Genomic DNA, 21,292 nt, shown 5'->3' with positions numbered 1-21,292 from the left:
TTATAAATGTGCCTTAGAAAAAAAACATTACTGGTGTGCATCTTGAGACAATGGCTACAATAACAACATTGATTGTGAGATATAAAAATATAATGATAAAAAAATAGCAATTCAATTAAAAATGTTAAATATGGATACACAGTCAATCAGAAGGTTTAGAGTCTGCATGAAATTGAAGATGCAAGTTTGTAACAGCCATTTTACTTGGAAAAAAACGTCACAATGAAGGCGATCAAACAAGAACAAAATAGAGCAGGACGAGATGTTATCCCTTGGTAGCAATATGGAGACAGATCTGATGTGGAGAAGGATTTTGGACTTTAAGATTTCACTGAGCAACACTTCAGAAGTAGAAACCAGGCAACTGAGATCATTTCCAGGCTCTGGTTGCTTGTCATGTACAAAAACACAAATTTACATGGAAGAGATCGCATCACATCTGGTGTTAAGACTAGGTGTGACACTTTATACTGAGGCAAACCTTCAGTATTAGGCATATTTCTTCATTCATCATATCACTGAAAGTGTCTGATAACCTAAGTTTGTCCTTATCAAGCTCATCGGTCAGATATAAGCACATAACAGCCGTCCACATCCCACTGGGAATCATTTTTTATGTGCGTCTGGTTCTGTCCAGGCCGTTCTCTTTCCACACCATCTCCAACTGCGACACGGAGAGGGGGTGAAATATGCAAATCAGAGGCTTGACATTTTTGCATGTCTGAACAAGAGAACAAAAACGCCCACGCAACACTTCTGACATCAAATAATAGCTATAACAATGATTATTGGCATGTGAATTATCCTTTGCCTCCGATCACTGTTGCACAACTCTACAATTAAAGGGATAATTTACCCAAAGATTGTAATTCTGTCATCATCATTTTCTCATTCTCATGTCGTTCAAACCTGTATGACTTTATTTCTTATGTGGAACATAAGATACTTAGAACATCGGGGCCCAGAAAATATTGTTACTACCAGGTTTGGAACAGTGTTATTATATAATATAAAAAACAATAAAAATAATAAAAAAATATATATATAAATATATAAAGTAAAAAATAATATATTTCAGCTAGTTGCCAAAGCAACATTTCTCATTTTCGTTTAGTTGAAATTTTTTCGTTTCGTTCAGTATAATAAAAACTATACAGACATATTTACAAAAAAACTAATAAAAATGACAAAATCACAACACAATTTCTAAAACTAATGAACTAAACCTATAATAGTACATCAATGATAGTAAAATAACACTGGTTTGGAATGACCTGAGGGTGAATAAATAAATGACAGATTGGTCATTTTTGGGTGGGCTATCCCTGGCTGATTGAATCTTCCATCCGGAGACAGATCAGCATTTTTAAACTGGATCACGTTGTGGGAGGCGTTGACAAGGAGCTTACATGGGCGCCACATTATATCCAAGTCTATCATAAGACATTGTAAGAGCCTCTCAGTCGAGAGGGAAAGAACGGTTCTGCATCGCTGCATATTCTACTAAAAATCTGCAAGATTTAGAGGAATCATGTCAGTCTGAACGACGACTGCTACAGTAACTTCCCAGCAGTGGCTATACGTCATATTGGTAATCCCTGCTTCTACATCTTTGGCTCATTCTGTTCCCAAAGGGAAGTTTTTTTTTCAGTGTGATTGTCTGTAGGCTAATGGCATCCTCATATGATCGCAGATGCCCGTCTTTCTCTGTACACCATCACATTCTCACCTAAAGAAATCTAACGTTCGGTCAATCCCATAAACACACATACAGCCAGCCCAGTCCTGGAAGAATGTACCATTCAGATGTGAAAACAAAACAGTGAGAGTATTTAGAAAAACTGCAAATAATCAACATGTTAGTTGACAATTTAAAGTGAATCATTCACATATACAAGTGATTTTACCAAAGAAAACACTTCAGAATTTCAAAGTACTTCTATAGCTCCCAGGCATTAGTGCTTATGCCCACGCCATTTCCCTAGCATTGATCTGGATCCCGGTGAGTGACAGAGAGAGAAAGAGAGCTGGATCACCACAGAAAGCAATGCAGATGGTCTCATCCGGGAACACCAACAGCTCAGGTCATCATCAACATCAGGACAGGAAGTGCCAGAGGGAAAAACGTTGGCTTACCCAGAAGCCTCATGACTGCTCAAAGTGCACGTCCCAAAGGAATATTTTATTGCTCAATGCTCTTTCTTTAGATTTATTGGAGATTTCATTTGTGTTTTATTTATGTATCATCTTGTTCTGAATTCTTTAGGAGAAGTAAAAACATACCATAAAATACACTCACCTAAAGGATTATTAGGAACACCATACTAATACTGTGTTTGACCCCCTTTCGCCTTCAGAACTGCCTTAATTCTACGTGGCATTGATTCAACAAGGTGCTGAAAGCATTCTTTAGAAATGTTGGCCCATATTGATAGGATAGCATCTTGCAGTTGATGGAGATTTGTGGGATGCACATCCAGGGCACGAAGCTCCCGTTCCACCACATCCCAAAGATGCTCTATTGGGTTGAGATCTGGTGACTGTGGGGGCCATTTTAGTACAGAGAACTCATTGTCATGTTCAAGAAACCAATTTGGAAATGATTCGAGCTTTGTGACATGGTGCATTATCCTGCTGGAAGTAGCCATCAGAGGATGGGTACATGGTAGGGGTGTGACGAGACGCTTACTCCACGAGACGAGACGAGACGAGACACGAGATTGGGTTCACGAGAACGAGACAAGACGAGATTTTTACACAATTTTTAAGAAATCCTCAATGATGAAATATATGAATGGAAAATAGTCTTTTATTCAACTGAAAATCACAAAATGCAAAACAATTTAGGTTCATTTTGAAATCAACTTGTAATGAATGTTATTTTACTTCTATTTTAATGAATTCTATGCAGTAAAGGACATGCAAACACTGCAAAATGTTTTGCTATAAACTCTACTGTCTGGCTTCTCCCCTGTACGATTTCACATGAGAAATCTAACTCCTTTCCACAAATCGAACATAAAGAAAAATAAAACAGTATAAATAAAATAAATATAAATAACTGAAATAACACTTTAAATGCAAACAGTAAGTGTGTATCCATAATCAAAGTAGGCTACTGCTCTCTCAAAACTACAAGTTCAAACAGAAACAATTTTTTTTTTCAAGCATGAAAAAGAGATAAAATTAACTACACAGAACAGACTAAGATTTTGGTCATGTTCTTTTTCAAGAATATAAGCATGTCGACGATTTCTGGCAGCATTTGAGACCTTTGGGCAGTAGCTAACTAGGGCTGCACGATATGAGGAAAAGCTGCGATGTGCGATAACATTGTTTAATATTGCGATGTCGATATGACTTGTGATATGTGAATGTTAGCTATACTGTTCCCATGTCTTAGTGCTTTAATAGGTTCTTTGCGCGATAGGTCAAATGTTTATTACCTGCCTGGTTCAGATTACACTATTTTAGCGCGATTTTGGCACGATCCGTTTCGTGGAGATTCGTAAAGGACAACGGGCGTCGGGACGCAAGATTCGATCGTTTCATTTCGAATAGTGTGTCATAGTGGGCGACAACCTACGCGTCTGCGATGCTCCAGGACATCATGACAGAAAGACTAGCATGTTTAACTTTAACGGTCCTCCACGACGGGTTGAGTGTGAGCGTGAGTGAGTGAGAGTGCGAGCAACAGTGAGTGTGCGTGTGTGCGCCCGCCAGTGAGCGTGTGTGTGTGTGTGTTCGCGCGCGAGTGAGTGAGCGAGGGACAGTGAGTGTGTGTGTGTGCGCGGAGTGTGTGTGTGTGATTGGCCCGGCACACAAATGATTTAAAAGTGGCAGGGGCATCTTCAATAGGCTACTAATTTCACCCTCACTCACGAGACAAAGTTTTACCTCGACGAGAAATCTCGTCGCGTTTTAATCTCGCGAGATCTCGTAACACGAGATCTCGTCACACCCCTAGTACATGGTGGTCATAAAGGGATGGACATGGTCAGAAACAATGCTCAGGTAGGCCGTGGCATTTAAACGATGCCCAATTGGCACTAAGGGGCCTAAAGTGTGCCAAGAAAACATCCCCCACACCATTACACCACCACCACCAGCCTGCACAGTGGTAACAAGGCATGATGGATCCATGTTCTCATTCTGTTTACGCCAAATTCTGACTCTACCATCTGAATGTCTCAACAGAAATCGAGACTCATCAGACCAGGCAACATTTTTCCAGTCTTCAACTGTCCAATTTTGGTGAGCTTGTGCAAATTGTAGCCTCTTTTTCCTATTTGTAGTGGAGATGAGTGGTACCCGGTGGGGTCTTCTGCTGTTGTAGCCCATCCGCCTCAAGGTTGTGCGTGTTGTGGCTTCACAAATGCTTTGCTGCATACCTCGGTTGTAACGAGTGGTTATTTCAGTCAAAGTTGCTCTTCTATCAGCTTGAATCAGTCGGCCCATTCTCCTCTGACCTCTAGCATCAACAAGGCATTTTCGCCCACAGGACTGCCGCATACTGGATGTTTTTCCCTTTTCACACCATTCTTTGTAAGCCCTAGAAATGGTTGTGCGTGAAAATCCCAGTAACTGAGCAGATTGTGAAATACTCAGACCGGCCCGTCTGGCACCAACAACCATGCCACGCTCAAAATTGCTTAAATCACCTTTCTTTCCCATTCTAGGACCACACCCCTAAATGCATTGAAGCAACTGCTATGTGATTGGTTGATTAGATAATTGCATTAATGAGAAATTGAACAGGTGTTCCTAATAATCCTTTAGGTGAGTGTATATTTTATATTATATATAAAAAATGGTTTAAAATCATTAATTTGCACAATTATACTGTAGGTAATTTTTTTTAAAGAAGTCTCATGATCACCAAGGATGCATTTATTTGATTAAAATATAGTAAAAATAGTAATATTGTTACAATTTAAAATATGTTTTGTATTTTATTTTATTATTTTAATTCTATTTTAAGGTGTAATTTACGTATTCCTGGGATGTAAAGCTGCATTTTCAGCATCATTACTCCAGTCTTCAGTGTCACATGATCCTACAGAAATCATTTTAATATGCTGATTTGGTGCCCAAGAAACATTTCTTATTATCAATGCTGAGAACAGTTGTGCAGCTTAATATTTTTGTCAAAACTGTGATACATTTTTCTGGATTCTTTGATGCATAGAAAGTTTTAAAGAACCGCATTTACTTCAAAAATAGAAATCCTTTGTATCAATGTCTTTACTGTCACTTTTGACCAATTTAATGCATCCTTGCTAACTAAATTTATTCATTTCTTTTAAAAAAACAAAACACTTGCATATTGCACATACACTTGTACAACACTGCACATTGATGGCTACGTCCGAATCCAATGTTATCTTCACTTCCTGTATCCTAAAGCCTGGGACACACCAAGCCGACGTCCAAGAGCTAGCGGCGATGAAAAGCTGACTGTGTTGTTGCCTCTCCTCCGCTGCGTCTAGGCCAAAAAGCTGCGCTTGAACACACTGTCTGAAAGGACTAAAGGCGATGGTCAACTATTACGTGCGTTCTGCGCCTGCTTGTAAGTAAATATCTGTCTATATCAACAGGTTTCAATAGTCTATTTTCTGCATTCAAAAAGGGAAACAAAACTAGGACTGCAGATATACAAACTGTAAACAAAGCAGTGCTTGCTTACCATTTTGAATATCAATCATGCTGAGCACTTTCTTAATTCCAGTTGGCTCATGTTTTTATGAAAATAGTCGTGCATTTGAATGCTCAGGTAAGAATACGTAAAAATGTAACAGCCTTCTATCTGTATCGTCTTGATCTCTTTGCTCGCTTTCATCACTTTCGCACTTTCTCATGCACTCTCTCATTCGCTAAGCTGAACAGCCAATCAGAGTTCTCTCTCACCAACGGCCCAGTGTGGATTCAACAGGCTGAATTGGCCCTTAAAACTCAGACGGCATCTGACTAGAGCCAACTGTGCGGAACACACCAAAAAAACTAAGCCACCCGACGCTCAAAAATGGCCTAACACTGCCAGATGGCTGACCTGCTTGGTGTGTTATACCTTCATCTAATCGATTTTTGAAGGCAGCATAGATGTATCCTTCACTGCCTTTGATTTCCCACAATCCTGTGCTTCCCATTCTGTGACAGATGAGCTAAAAAAAAAGAAGAGTTTGTGTGTAAATGTAAGTTTTTGACCAACGTTTTCCACTTCTGATGTCACTTCTAGCGAGAAATTACTATTATAGTAATAAAATATTTGTTTAGTTATCACCAAAGCTTGCTCTATTTTGCTGTAGATCATTACGCTACCACAGAAGTCAGTTTCGTGGGATACCTTCATGTGGAAACGCTGCCTACAAAGCCAGCTGCCTAAATTTTCGGACGCAGCCGATGTCTCTCTTATTTAATACACCAATCTAAGGTCTTGGAGTCTTTACTAATGAGCTGATGAGTTGAATCAGGTGTGTTTGATTAGTGAGACATCTAACTGTGCACTGCTGGCAGTACTCCACACCCAGGGTTGAGAACCACTGTCCTAGATACATACAACACACAGTGCCCTAGGGTGCCAGAAATAGTGATAATCTCATAATTGATGGAGCTTACATAAGTAATCCATGAGTATTTGGAGTTGATCAGAAATAATCTTGAAGTGTTAGGCGGTGATGCATCCCCAGTGTGACTCATAAATGTCAAGTTTACTTCATCTTCTCTTTTTGGAGTACTGTATATCTGGCTCTGCCTGTTAGTGCTTTTCCAGCAACTGCTCTCATCGGTGATTTAATAATTATAATGACTGCATACATAGATAATATGCACTAAACTGAATTTTTTTTAGGACATTCAAGTTACTAATAATTCTAGCTTTGGTGGGACTGAGGAGTCACAATCATCCAAAATGCATGTAAACTGACTTTCCCTAAAGAGATATTTCACCCCAAAATGAAAATTCCTCGTGCCTTTCCAAACCTGACTTGCTTTTTTCATTGGAGCACAAATTAAGATATCTTTACAAAAATATAGACACATTTTTTTTATATATATATGTATATCTGAAGTGACACTTATGTGATCTACATAATTAATAATTCATGATTCATTCTCTTAGAAACAATAATAGTCATACATCAGTACATTTCCACCATTTCAAGACTGCACAATGCGCTAAAATGAAATAACAACGACACTATAACAACACAGTCAAAGGTGCCAAACAAACCATGTTAAATCAGGGCCTTTTCCCTTTCTGATATCATGTTATAGACACTCCTCACTTCTCTTGTATGCAAGCTTGCTTTCTCAGGATCTCTGCTCCTGTGCTACGGCCCCTCTGGAGTCCCCCACCCCCTCCGGGTTCAGTTGCCCCCATTGTTCGTATGTCTGGAACAGCGCTCCTGGCTGCAAGAGACTTGAATAAGGGACACCCAACCCCCTCTACCCTTCTTCACCCACGGTCCAACTCTGTCACCCGCCCTGAAGTTTTTTTTTATTAAAGTAACACTGTGCTCTTATGATGGGGATCCAAACCTTTACATCAAGCCCCCAACCCTCTCTCTCACACACACACACACACACGTTGATAAAGGCAAATGCCATGTCTTTTCCGGCCCTTCTGAAATCCAGCTGCTGGGAAAGTTCATGGTCAGCTGATTGTGCTCTGCCCCCCTCCATCTCTGAACAGAATTAAACAGAGAGGAGATTGGAGAAGAAGAGAAGAAAGAGCCTGCTGGCGTATCTCCAGTGCTGTGGCCACATCAGACTAACAAAACCTCTTGATCTGCACTAAACATGACACAGGAGCAGGGCCGTAACCAGCATAAACATCAAGAGGGACAAACAATTTTTAGATTTGGTCTGCGATCTTCAGTATTTGATTACATAGAAGCTTGTCTATCATCATCATGTCTCATAGTTTATGATGTCATGGTGAAGGCTTAATTTTTACATATACATATATACATATATGTGTGTATATATACATATATATATGTGTGTGTGTGTGTGTGTGTGTGTACTACCATTCAAAAGTGTGTGGTCAGTGGTTTTAAAAGAAAATAATGTTTTTTAATACTTCAGCAAGAAAATCCAATGTACAGAACTTGTACAGAAAATCTAATGATAATGTTATAAAAGATTTCTATTTAAATAAATGCTGTTCTTTTGAACTTTCCATTCATCAAAGAATTCTGAAAAAATGTATCAGTTTCTATGTATCAATCTTTTATTAAATATATTAAAATAGAAAACAGTTATAACATAGATATAGATACATATACACAGAATGTGTGTGTGTGTGTGTGTGAGTGAGAGAGTGAGAGTGTGAGTGTGAGTGTGAGTGTGAGTGTGAGTGTGTGTGTGTGTGTGTGTGTGTGTGTGTGTGTGTGTGTGTGTATGTATGTATATATATATATATATATATATATATATATAATTTGAGAGAAATTCATTCACATCTGTCATTGTCAATCATGGGAATTTGTCGGCCAGATGCAGTATGAAGTTGACAGTTGAATGAAGGTTAGGAATGATACCATGTGAGTGAGTGAGAGAACAAAGAAAGAAAGAAAGAAAGAAAGAAAGAAAGAAAGGAGGAACATGTACATAAATATTCTACTCAGAAGTGTCACCTAGTATAATGCTGATGGGAGTGGCATGCATTTCTGCTGCAGTGTCCAATCCATCCCTACAGAGACCATTAACACCTTTAGCCCAACCTAGCACAATACACTACAGTACACAACGCCTCTGCTCTGACCCATCATTTGCTTTTGGTTTTGAGTTGACCACATGACATCACTCACCAAGACATCACAGATAAACTATTACCAACAAATATAACTCTTATTTTAAGTGTGCCATCACATCCTCTAACTAAAACTTGCTGTTACATACTTATTAATCTTCTTGACAGTCATTAATAACGCATTACACTTGGATATTCTGGAAGACCTTTCAGAGCTTAACGCCAATAATAATCTAAATCTACAGGACTGAAATGCTGTGTTAGAAGAACAAAACTTCAGAATGAAGCAGCACACCATACTTGGTTCTCACATTTAAAGGTGTGATTATCACACAGACTCTCTCACACTAACACAACATTCCCTAGTCATCAAGCCATATGCATAACAGCAAGGAATATTTTGCACTAAGGAGGATAAATCCTAATCATGACTCAGTTCATGTGATGTACCTCAGACAACATTAAACAGAACAAGCGTGTTATTAAGTAAATAAACTTCAAATACACAAACTGATGTAATATGTAAATGTAGAGATTGTATTATCTTCACAAAGACACATCAGCTAAAAACAAAAAGTGCAAAATAATGATAACGTGCCTATAAAGAAACAACCACTTAGCTCCATCAAATTCAACAGCTTTCTCTTATTTGACTTGCTTATCTTATCTTTCCTGCCACTTTCCAGTGAATTAATACATTTATCTGCAAACTAAACCAAGGACAAAAACAGCTCACTGTTGTATTTTTCAGATTTCACACAGATAAAGTGCTCAGACAGCTCCAGATATATTACAACAGCATTAGACCACAGTCCACCTCAGAGAACAATGGTGGCAAATCAAAGCCATGGGGTCAAAGTTTACATTTTTACTGACCACTGCTAAACAGTGTCTGATCAAATACAATTTGACCAAAACAAGCTCCTCGATATGACCTTATGCCTCGGGCACTGAGTGCAGATAAACATTAGCGCGCAAAGACATAATTAGGATCACAAGCTTACGAGAGTGCAGCGGTTATGACCTAGTTCCTACCTTCTGAAGGCTTGTAGGGTTGAGTTGGGTTTTGTCAATGATTTTTATTGCAACCTGAGAAGACACAAAGTTAAAAATCATCAGAATGCAGCTGACACATTGACTTGACAACTAAATTGCATATAAAAGGAGCAATCACCTGTTAAATTATGCTAACTGCGCACACCTCAGCAGGTTGATAACATAATTGCTTTTGGTCAAGGTGTGACAAACCAGATGAGCAAATGTAAAAAAGTTATTATATACATTTTTCATTTGGCAATTGGCTAAAAAAGTACAGCAGAGACCAGTCTGGTCACAAAGTAGAACAAGAAGTTTTACCTAAGAGTCAATCAGAGGAGCCTTGAGAATCTTTATTCATTTAATTCCCCACATTAATATACATCTTACCTCCTTGCCGGTCAAAATATGGCGTGCCAACTTCACTTTGGCAAAATTGCCCTTGCCGATGGTCTTGAGCAGCCGGTAGTTGCCGATGTGTGGCAGTTCGTCCGAGCAGGAGGCGATGGAATTCCGGCAACGGGCTCCGAGTGAGCGACTCGACCATCCCGAGCCCTTCTCTGAACGACTGGCTGAGAGAGAGGCATGCTGGGGGTTAAAGAAAAAACGTTACTCATGATGACCAGGCTCAATAAAAGGCAATGTTATTTCAGTGTAGAATATTCAGCACATGAATTCATAATCTTGCAAAATGTAATTAAATTCAGCTTCAAGAATGAATAATCTGTCATAATTTACACACCCTCACGTCGTTCCAAACCTTTATGACTTTGGAACATAAAAAGATATTTTGGAGAACGTTTTTTTGTCCAATCAATAGGGTTTAAAATATTGGACCTGATTGATTTTCCTTGTATGAAAAACAAAACAAAAAAAACATTGAGGCATTTTTCTAAATATATTTTTTGTGTGTGTTCCACAGAAGAAAGAATGTCATAAATGTCTGGAACAAATTTAACCAGATTTAGATGGGTACACTTAACAGTGTTGTTATAGTTTTTGTTAATTGAAATAAAGCTGAAATTAAATAAAATATAATATTAGCTGAAAATAATTATTTCAAATAACTGAAATGAAAGTACTACAACTTAAAACTCAAATAAATATAAATTAAAACAAAAGAGAAATATAAAATAAAGCACAAAACAAAATGACTAAAAATGAAACATTTTAGTGTATACACTAAAAATAACACTGCTTCAAATCTCAACATACTTTAGGCATAAGTTTTTGTGGTTTCTCCAAGAAAAGCTAATCTCTGCTTTGCTATACATTGCTGACATGTTTCATGTCTGGCTGTTCAAAGATCTTAAGTCTTAAATCTAATCTATCCAGGAATGCATTGCGACACTAAACTGCACTCGCACCTTGATGCGATGTGACGCATGTGGCATTCTCAGCCGGACACTGATCATTCTATGTGGGTACAGAATAATCAAAAAACAAATACAGAATGCATCTTATTCTTGAATTCTGCTTGTACATTCTACATTCTAGAGTATAAGGATATATTCCATATAGTACATCTTTATGAGGAGATATATTTTCTATAGTCTCATGAGCTCAAATATTAGTGATGGGAACATCTTTTCACACCAATAAGGCTCTTTTAGTGACCCTACATCCCCACACCCCCTATTCCCAACAGTTTGACCATATCATGCTGACATAGACCTCATCGCCTGTCACCCACCCATCCTCCTCCACCACCGCCCACTGCCCCACCCTGTCCAAGCCACACACACATTGATTGTTCCACTGCTGCTCTCTGTCTGATTGCCCTTGCAATTTATATGAGAAGGTGGGGGCAGGGTGTAGAGGGAGAGGGTTTCTCAGTGAAAGCAATATGTCACTGAAATAGATGGTTTAGATGGGGGAAGAAAGCACCTTGCTATAGAGAACAATAAATGATGATGCATTTAGATATTCAGTTTCCTCCCACTTAGTGTTTACATGCACTTTAAAAGTTTGATTTACATCTGACTAAAGTCATGTAAACGCTTTATTGCAACCAAAGTCACACCAGTCTGATTTTTGCAAAAATGTAATTTAAGGTGTGGTCATGTGGTCACGCCAAAAAATCTATTATTCAGAGTCAATAGTGTAGCAATGCATAAAACACTCCTCACACAGAAGTCACTTTAAAACCAAGCAGATTTCAACGGAGTGAATTCTCATGACCACCTGGAACACAAACGAAATCTTCAAATTCCGATTGTATGGATTCCTATCGAATTACTGGATTTTGAACGCAAAATTTCAGCAAGCAAAACTAAATATTACATTGTGCTTTTGCTACGAAACACAGAGGTGACTCTTCTTTAATCTTTTAAATATTAAATTCCGTGTGTATCATGTACATTTAGAGATGAAGTCTGTAGTTCGACAACATGCAGGAGCTTAAAGGGTTAGTTCACCCAAAATTTTTTATTCTTTTATTGATTACTCACCCTCATGTTGTTCCAAACCCGTAAGACTTCCGTTCGTCTTCGGAACACAAATGAAGATATTTTTAATGAAATCTGAGCAATTTCTGACCCTCCATGGACAGCTACGCAACTACCACTTTGACACAAAAAGTTAATAAAAAGATCATACAATTAATCCATACAAATCGAGCAGTTTAGTCCAAATTTTCTGAAGAGACACAATCATTTTATATGATGAACAGATTGATTTTTTCACATATAAACATTGTTCAGCGAACATTAACAGAAGCTCAACTGAACCTGCTTGATGCAAGAGAACAAACCTCTTGCACAAGCTCAAACGTGCTGCGTAACATGAGAATGAACCTCATTGGTTCTTGCAGAAGCTCAAACGTACTGCGTAACATGAGAATGAACCTCATTGGTTCTCGCTGAAGCTCAAACGTGCTGCGTAACACGAGAATGAACCTCATTGGTTCTTGCAGAAGCTCAAACGTGCTGCGTAACAGGAGAATGAACCTCATTGGTTCTTGCAGAAGCTCAAACGTACTGCGTAACAGGAGAATGAACCTCATTGGTTCTCGCTGAAGCTCAAACGTGCTGCGTAACACGAGAATGAACCTCATTGGTTCTTGCAGAAGCTCAAACGTGCTGCATAACAGGAGAATGAACCTCATTGGTTCTTGCAGAAGCTCAAACGTACTGCGTAACAGGAGAATGAACCTCATTGGTTCTCGCTGAAGCTCAAACGTGCTGCGTAACAGGAGAATGAACCTCATTGGTTCTTGCAGAAGCTCAAACGTGCTGCGTAACAGGAGAATGAACCTCATTGGTTCTCGCTGAAGCTCAAACGTGCTGCGTAACAGGAGAATGAACCTCATTGGTTCTTGCAGAAGCTCAAACGTGCTGCGTAACATGAGAATGAACCTCATTGGTTCTCGCTGAAGCTCAAACGTGCTGCGTAACACGAGAATGAACCTCATTGGTTCTTGCAGAAAGCTCAAACGTGCTGCATAACACGAGAATGAACCTCATTGGTTCTTGCAGAAGCTCAAACGTGCTGCGTAACACGAGAATGAACCTCATTGGTTCTTGCAGAAGCTCAAACGTGCTGCGTAACACGAGAATGAACCTCATTGGTTCTTGCAGAAGCTCAAACGTGCTGCGTAACACGAGAATGAACCTCATTGGTTCTTGCAGAAGCTCAAACGTGCTGCGTAACACGAGAATGAACCTCATTGGTTCTTGCAGAAGCTCAAACGTGCTGCGTAACACGAGAATGAACCTCATTGGTTCTTGCAGAAGCTCAAACGTGCTGCGTAACACGAGAATTAACCTCATTGGTTTTCGCACGACAAGCAGATTTGCTTGAGCTTCCGTTTACCTCAACTGATGTGTGCGTTGATGCATGTTTCATGTGAATAAAAGCCTAAATTCAATCTGTTCATCATTTAAAGCAATCGTTTCTCTTCAGAAAATTTGGACTAATTATAGATTGTAAAACCAATCTCTTTATGACCTTTTTGAAGCTTCAAAGTGGTAGTTGCATAGCGGTCTATGGAGGGACAGAAAGCTCTCAGATTATCTTAATTTGTGTTCCGAAGATGAAAGAAAGTCTTATAGGTTTGAAACGACATGAGGGTGAGTAATGAATGACAGAATTTTCATTTTTGGGTGAACTATCCCTTTAATTATAACTGCAGATTTAAAAATATGTATTGATCTAGACCTGGTAGGACTATGCAGCGCCCAAGACATAATTCCATATAATAACATGATTCTAGAGTCCCACCCCAGACTGAGACAATAGACTGCCTATCTAGCCTGCATCCTGCTCATGGTAGGATAGAAGCACATGTGAAGGGGGTAGAGATGGGTCAGGGTCAGTCCATCCAGACACACATCCTGCTATTGCATCTTATGACTTACTCCCAAAATCCATTTACAGGGGTCTATGTCCTGCCCTGCCCTGTGAAGCTTTGCATTTGGCATTGCAGCAAACCAGTTTCCTCTGTGCTGATTTCTTTCACAGCGTTTCCTTGAAATGAATGCACAACGAGTTTTAGTCGTTCACAACATCACTATGCAATATTGTGTTGATGTGAGATAAAAGTCTGTGGGGAAACAGGTGTACGCTTGAACCAGGTGTGAAGAACCCAGCGAAAACTCAAACGTGCACGGTTTCCTGTCTTGGATAGATGTTTTGCCTTCCTTTTGTAACAGTTTTCTGGTGTGGCTTCCAGAGTAAATGCTTGCAACAAAGCTTTAGGCTTCTTAAACAGGTTCAGTGTAAAAGGCTTTGTTGGTTTGTTCACTCTTTATAGGCTTATGGTTCACTGACATGGAAATAAAACAAACAATATATTGACTTCTAAAGCCACTTTTTGTAATGTCTACTCAAAGATTTGCTTATCTGCCACAAAATTAACAGGCTGCATGCAAACACGAACATGCTACGTAACCAGTGTAGCCCAATTCTCTACATGATTTGCAACATTAGCAGAGAAAGAATTTCCTCACAAGCTAAATGGACATAACTGAAATATACCTAAATGAATCAAAATTAAAATCAAATAAAGAGCTAGTGAATCAGAATCAAATTGATTCTGGAAATCTGCATCAGTACCCAGCTCTGCATAATAACTGTTATTAATTATCCAGCATATCATGCAATTAATTTGATAACATTTTAGCTGAATGACAGTCCCACTTTGAAAGATTCATGTTAACACGGATAATTTACATAGTTATTGTGAGTTAAACAAATCAAGAGCTTGTGAATCGGAATAAAATTTAATCTGGAAATCTGTATCAATAATATCCCACCTTGGCAATTTACTGTGATAAATTATTCAGCACATCAGAATAGCATTTAATTAAACACATAAAACGTTTAACTGAATGACCGTCCTACTTTGACAGGTTGATTTAAAAAATGGATAACTCACATGGTTATTGTGAGATTCATATATTTAAATGAACATGCAATCTTTCTCTATTCAGCAGATGACCAAAGACACTGCCTCAACACCGACTCAGGCCTTGTGACTGAAATGCTATTAGCCCCTATGCTACTTGTTACCCTTAAGTAAGTGTCTCTGCCATGAGTGAAACATCTGAATAACTAATGGTGCAATCCTCATGACTACAGAGCAAAAGTCTCACCTTGGCATCAGATGAGAGAGCCAAACAAAAAGCCCCAGCTGAGGCCCATCTGCTAACCGCACTTCGCAACCCCCCTCCCCATCAACTAGTAACATAACCCCCTCATGTGCCCGCACACACATAAGCCAAACACACAAGGAGACAACATCAATATCAGTTGTCAAGAGCAACTATTGGCTTGGCAACGAAACAGGGGGTGCCACAATACTTCCACAATGACTAGCACAAAAAACATGCTGATTGTGTGATTGTCGCACACGGTCTAAACACCCTCTTGATTCAAAAACTTGCTCAGAGATAAAGGTTCGACTAGATAAACATGTTTTACTTGTAGTAGCTGGCCAAACCAAATGATAACTGCATTGTGGTGGACAACATAATGCTAAGTTAATAGGCTGACTTGAAGACACTGATATACTGGACTGAATATTTACCACAGTAACATTAACACAACAAACTAGTAGTGCTATGAACAAGACATGCCACAGACTTCGACCAACCAAGAAGCAAATGCTCTTTATAAAAGATGCGCCTTCAACTTCAGTTTCTTTGCTTTCTTCACAGCAGACACAATAACCTCTTTATTCAGAACATGAATGTCTAGGCCTAGGTTTCACTGGTTCCTCAAAAAAAAAAAGCCACCAGGCGTGTGGTACCCCTGCCTATCTGAACTTTACATTGGATCAGCTTTCGTGCTTTACTGAGGAACAATGAAAAACCAATCCGCTCAGTGAATTTCTTTTGGCTGAAAGTGGAGGTATAATGTCCAGTTACAAGGGTGTGATAGTGTGTTACTGTGTCTCTTGAAGGGGTCATAATATAAATTAATTATTTGACAGACTTTAACAGCCATTTCCACCCTCTCTTTAGATTTAAACAAGCTGTTTGTTTGTTGCTGCTGTCCCTTTAAGAATTCTATGGAAGGGAAATAAGAGAACGGGTGCAATATAGTTTGCATCACTCCATCATTCAACAAAAATCTCTTTCATTTTTCATTATTTTTCATTAATGTCATGCAATTAGTTCATTAAATTGTCACAGGTTCATAAAACAATCAAATTGTTACTATCACGTTAAAATAAAGACAGATCTGGTTGAAAATAAACTTCAGCCAACACTGGGATCCTTCAGAATGATGTGCAGTGCGGTAGGTGCTACACATCCAGGAACGGCACGTGGTTTTGCAGACTTGTTATTCATCTTAAGGTGCGGTCACATTAGCGAAATTTCATTGGCAAAAAAAGTCCATTGTCCATTCATTAGTAATAGTGTAGTGATATATGAAGCACCACCCACACATAAGTCACTTTCAAACAGGAGATTTGCAGATGTTATCAGTACATCAGTTATCAGCCAATATTAGAGATCTGTATCGGTCACTGTTAAAATTTTAATTGAAATTTATTTTGACAAAATAGTACAATGCAGCAGAATTCCATTTATCAGCTTATCAGAATCATCCAGAATTTTAGGAATCATATTCTTATCAAATCATTAGCTCTTATGTATAGATTAATAATATCTATCCTTTTCCTCATTACCTCACTGTGACTGGAAGGGCCAAATTTCTAAACACTGAAAATATGTCTTTAAAGTGTAAAAACACGTAACAGATCAGCAATGAGGAAGTCGATTGCGTGAACATAACAATTACGCATTTCACCAATCAGTTTCCTCTTTTGATGTTTCGACACTTCAGCATAAGTTAAACGTCCACACAGTAGCTAACACATGAATAATTATCGTTTCAAACAAGAGATTTTTAGCTGATATAGACATCATTTAAAGTGTCTGCTCCTCTGTGAAAGCTGCAAGCTTCTTCACATAATCAAAATCAACATTTGCGTGAGTCTAGGTCAAGTCAAACAAAATGATGCAATTCTAACATCTTATTTTCCACCCGTATGTCTTGATAAGCTGTTATAATGTGATGGTTATCAAGATGGCTGCAATAATAGAAAAAGATTTGACCTCGCAAATGAACATGAATTCATTTTCACATATGCCCTTACATGTACTGAACATTCTGGGCTTCCTTCTTGAACCAGTCCTTGCACAACTTGTATTTGACAGACAACATGATGTTTCTAAATGGAATCTGTGGATTCACTTGCAGGCTCTATGTTTTGACATCATCGTTCCACTCTTGTTCCGACATCATCGTTCCACTCTTGTTCTGACATCATCGTTCCACTTTTGTTCCATGGCTAGACAGAGAGTTTTAATAACCTCCCAGATCGGTAGACACATTTCCTATTGTGTTTGCTTTGCTTGCTATCTCATCCCTTCACATCAGCTCTCATCATTCTAGATTAGAAGGTCTTGCAGTGCCTGTGTGTGACATGCCACACTGTTTGTGTCTGTGCTGGCAGAGGTGCTGGATAACTGAAGCAAAATATGCAAACTTTTCAATTATCTTCAATCATTCATGTATCCAACCACTCCTTTTTCTTTATGTATGCTTCTTTATTTTTCAGTCTATGACCATCTCCACTAATCGCTGTTTAGACCGCCCTTTGTCTTAATAGTTTTTGCATAACATATAATCCGACTTTAGATTACAGTAGCAATAAATACAAGCAATCGACTTCCTCCAAAGCAATCAAATTCTGAAATGTGATGTATTTTACATCTCCTAAAGAACTATTTAATACCCAAGCCAGGTAAATGGACACCTGCCATGAAATCCCACTTATAAAGAGCTTTGGTAACAATAAGTACACAGAACACAAGTTATGTGACAGTATGAGGAGGAAATAGAGAAGCAGTTCTTACAAAATGTGTGAAAGACATATTTGCAACAGTCTACATGATTGGCCACAGATAAATACTTGTTGCTGTTTGCCACATTATGAAAACAAATTCCAGAAACAGATCTTGAAAGGAACCAAATAAAAGAAAATTCTGACATCAATGACTCACTTCAAAAGCTACATGCCTTCTAATTTACATTTCAGTATTTTCATGACTTAAAATGTATAATGCACAAGTCAGTTTGACTACTTTTTAATAAAATAAACTGGTATACAAGTTTGCAAGTAGACAAAAGACACAAATTTCAATTGTATAAACTGTGCGCTTAAATAAGGTAATGACCTAGCCTTGCTACCTTGCAAACATGTTTTTGTGTTGTTTTGATATGCTCTGTGTGTTAAGAATGTTGTAACAAAATGCCGGGAACCTGTTCACATATGCATGTGCACATCATAAATCAAACGCAACTTTTTAAGCTTTCAATTAAAATACAACACAAATGTTATTCCATTTTGGCAAATGCACAAAGACGTCACCAAATATTCCAGACTGGGGAAGGGCAACATTAAAATGAAATAAAACCGCCCATTGATCGAGCACTAATCTGAATGTTGATGGTTTATAGCCCTGTTTATCGATAGATAGCTCGGCCTCTGAAAGCTGAATTCACACTGATTCACAAAGAAGTGGGTTTACTTTGCATCACATACAAGTAAACAAGTACCATTTTGCACCAGGACACGAATAGGCCTAACATAGGTTGCAAATGAATCTTCCACAAATTAAACCCAATAGAAGGTCTGTAAAAGATTCCCTTTCTTCATGATCTAAACAATAAAAACGTTGTAGATATACCCTCAATAGTGTCAATGAGTTTTGTGACAGTGTTTTCAGGGAGTGGCAGGACGTTGTTCATTTTAAAATTCATGTTTTAGTCAATGCAACTCCTAGTTTATGAAATAATTGAGACACAAACACAACTAACAACTACAGGTGAGCTGCGTAGAGATCACTTCTCGCTTCATGCCAGTGCTCTTGACTAGCGATTAACGAGTCTTTCTGTAGACTCGAATATTTTCAGTGAATCGGCTGAACTGGGGTGCGTTTCCCGAAAGCATCGTTGGCCAACTATGGTCGCAAGTTCCGTCGTTACCAATAGAGTTCAATGGACATTGCGATGAACTTGCGACCATAGTTGGCCAACGATGCTTTCGGGAAACGCACCCCTGGTTAGGAAAATCGGTCCGACTGAATTAGTTTATGAATTGTTAGCGCGGTTCTTGAGAAGCGATTACTCTTTTTCGGTCCTGTCTGACTCATATTACTAACTGAGTAGGCCTACTTATGATAAGAGCATTTGAGTTAACCGATGAATTGACAAACGGGCAAATAAAGATACTTTAAAAGCCAAATAACAGAAATATCACTAATAGACATTAGGCTACGTGTTATATAGGCTACTTTATATCACACAAGTATGGTTGTATGGCAGTTTTATTATCCACACATAAACAATAAAAATAAAAATACATAATTTTATGTCAAATGTAAATTAATTATTTAACGTCAATACAAATGATAGACCTATAATCATAACACGTGAAATTACAAAAAAAAACCACCATTGTTGTTAAAAACGAATAGGAAAAAACGTAATAAACAGCAATATGTTACTAAACAGCACATTAAATAATGTGTCATTCTAGAATGTCGTAATAATTACGTGATGACGTACAGAAGTAGCTGAATGTTATTTTGAACCATTTCTTTGAAGGGAACTGTTTTGAAAGAACCGATTCGCATAAACGAGTCTCACTTCCTATCGCTAATTTTGACGACAAACGTTCTAATCAAATGACGTAAGAAAGCTTTTAACTTACGTGGTCTGCATTCCTTTCGTTCCCGGGCTGCAGCGCTGCGCGTGAGGACATCGTCCCTGGAGCTTCAGCTTACAGCAATACTGGGTTTATTTCAGCGGTCCGTGTACAGTTGCTAATTGAATCAGCACAGACAGGAGAAGCAGTCCGTAGCCGAGCCAGTATCGCGAGGCTATCGCTGCCCTCTCCGACCACCAATACAGCGTTTTTCCTTAAACAATCCTCATTTTTGGTCAAGTTTACTAGATTTTATACGCAATGCTGATGGGAAGTGAACAAAGATAAAATAAATAAATAAATACAAAGCTATATGATGCTCATGTCTGTGGAGGTTTGGCTAGCCGGAACAATAGATCTTTTTGTACTTAGCTAAACGACAATTTTCCATCCAACAGTCCATACAGACTCTGTTTTACAGAAATGTATGTTGAATCCTCAAGAATACGCCGTCAACGATTGTAGACCACGAGACAGACAGAAAGAAAACAAAAGCAGAACAGAAGAGGAAAAGAAAAAATTAGCTACCGCAGCATCAAACAGGGAAAAACATCCTCATTTTTTTCAATGTGTCTGGCTTGTCCAGAGAAAATAAACCACTCCCACGGACGCAGCGTCCCCTTCAAAGAGTCATCTGTGTACATTTCCAGGAAAACAATATATTAATAAATAAACAAAGAACAGCGGATAGCCTACAATACGAAATACAATCTATTGCGTATCTCGAGCACGCTCCCGTCCCAACAAAGACCACTGAACAATATCCTTTTCGAAGAGGCAGGGAATGTCAATGTTCCCAAACATAAAAACTGTACAGTCGCTGTAAAATGTTCATCCCCAGCAGCGTGTGACACTGGCATCAAGGAAGGACGTCAGGAGAAAGAATAGGCTGGGCAGGGCTGCTGCGGCGGACGCTCACACACACCCTTCCCCCATGGTCCTAAACACACTGCCTGTTCGTTCATTCATTCATGTAGCAGACCCGTCGTCAGACAAACAGGGTAATCGAATAAATGTGCACCACTCCTCCAGCTGGTCACTGTACGCTAGTACATTCTGGTGCTGGAAATTTGATTCAAAATGCATCTGCATAATATAATAATCTGCATAAAATATATATGAATGTCCATGGATCTTCTGCATTGCTCAATTTAAAATAAAACGAGGATGTGAACAATATTGAGAAATGCATTAACCCCGCTGACAAAAGATTCAATTTCAAATAAATGCTGTTCTTTTGAACTTTCTATAGCAGGAAACCTGAAAACGTTTCCAAAACATTA

The 21,292-nt window shown here is 38.7% G+C and overlaps 1 protein-coding gene across 5 annotated transcripts in view; it reads right to left on the bottom strand.

Moving 5' to 3' along the window:
* The window catches only part of mark4b (MAP/microtubule affinity-regulating kinase 4b), a 42,959-nt gene extending 22,076 nt beyond the window's left edge, over window positions 1-20,883 (bottom strand). For 3 of the 5 annotated variants that reach the window (XM_084419314.1, XM_084419312.1, XM_084419315.1), the window contains exons 1-3: window positions 20,016-20,870; window positions 10,178-10,375; window positions 9,788-9,841 (exon numbers count right to left, since the gene is read on the bottom strand). In XM_084419314.1, the coding sequence (XP_084275440.1) occupies window positions 9,788-9,841; window positions 10,178-10,375; window positions 20,016-20,066 (303 nt within the window). In that variant the 5' untranslated portion in view covers window positions 20,067-20,870. Of the gene's footprint in view, window positions 1-9,787; window positions 9,842-10,177; window positions 10,376-20,015 lie in introns of all 5 variants that reach the window. The other 2 variants (XR_014628764.1, XM_084419313.1) reach the window with 1 other exon arrangement.
* Window positions 20,884-21,292: the final 409 nt, after the last annotated feature.

This window comes from Rutilus rutilus, assembly GCF_951802725.1.
Source record: "Rutilus rutilus genome assembly, chromosome: 9".
Classification (NCBI taxonomy): Eukaryota; Metazoa; Chordata; class Actinopteri; order Cypriniformes; family Leuciscidae; genus Rutilus; species Rutilus rutilus.
Note: the sequence above shows the minus strand (reverse complement) of the source record. Positions and strands in the feature narration are given on the sequence as shown.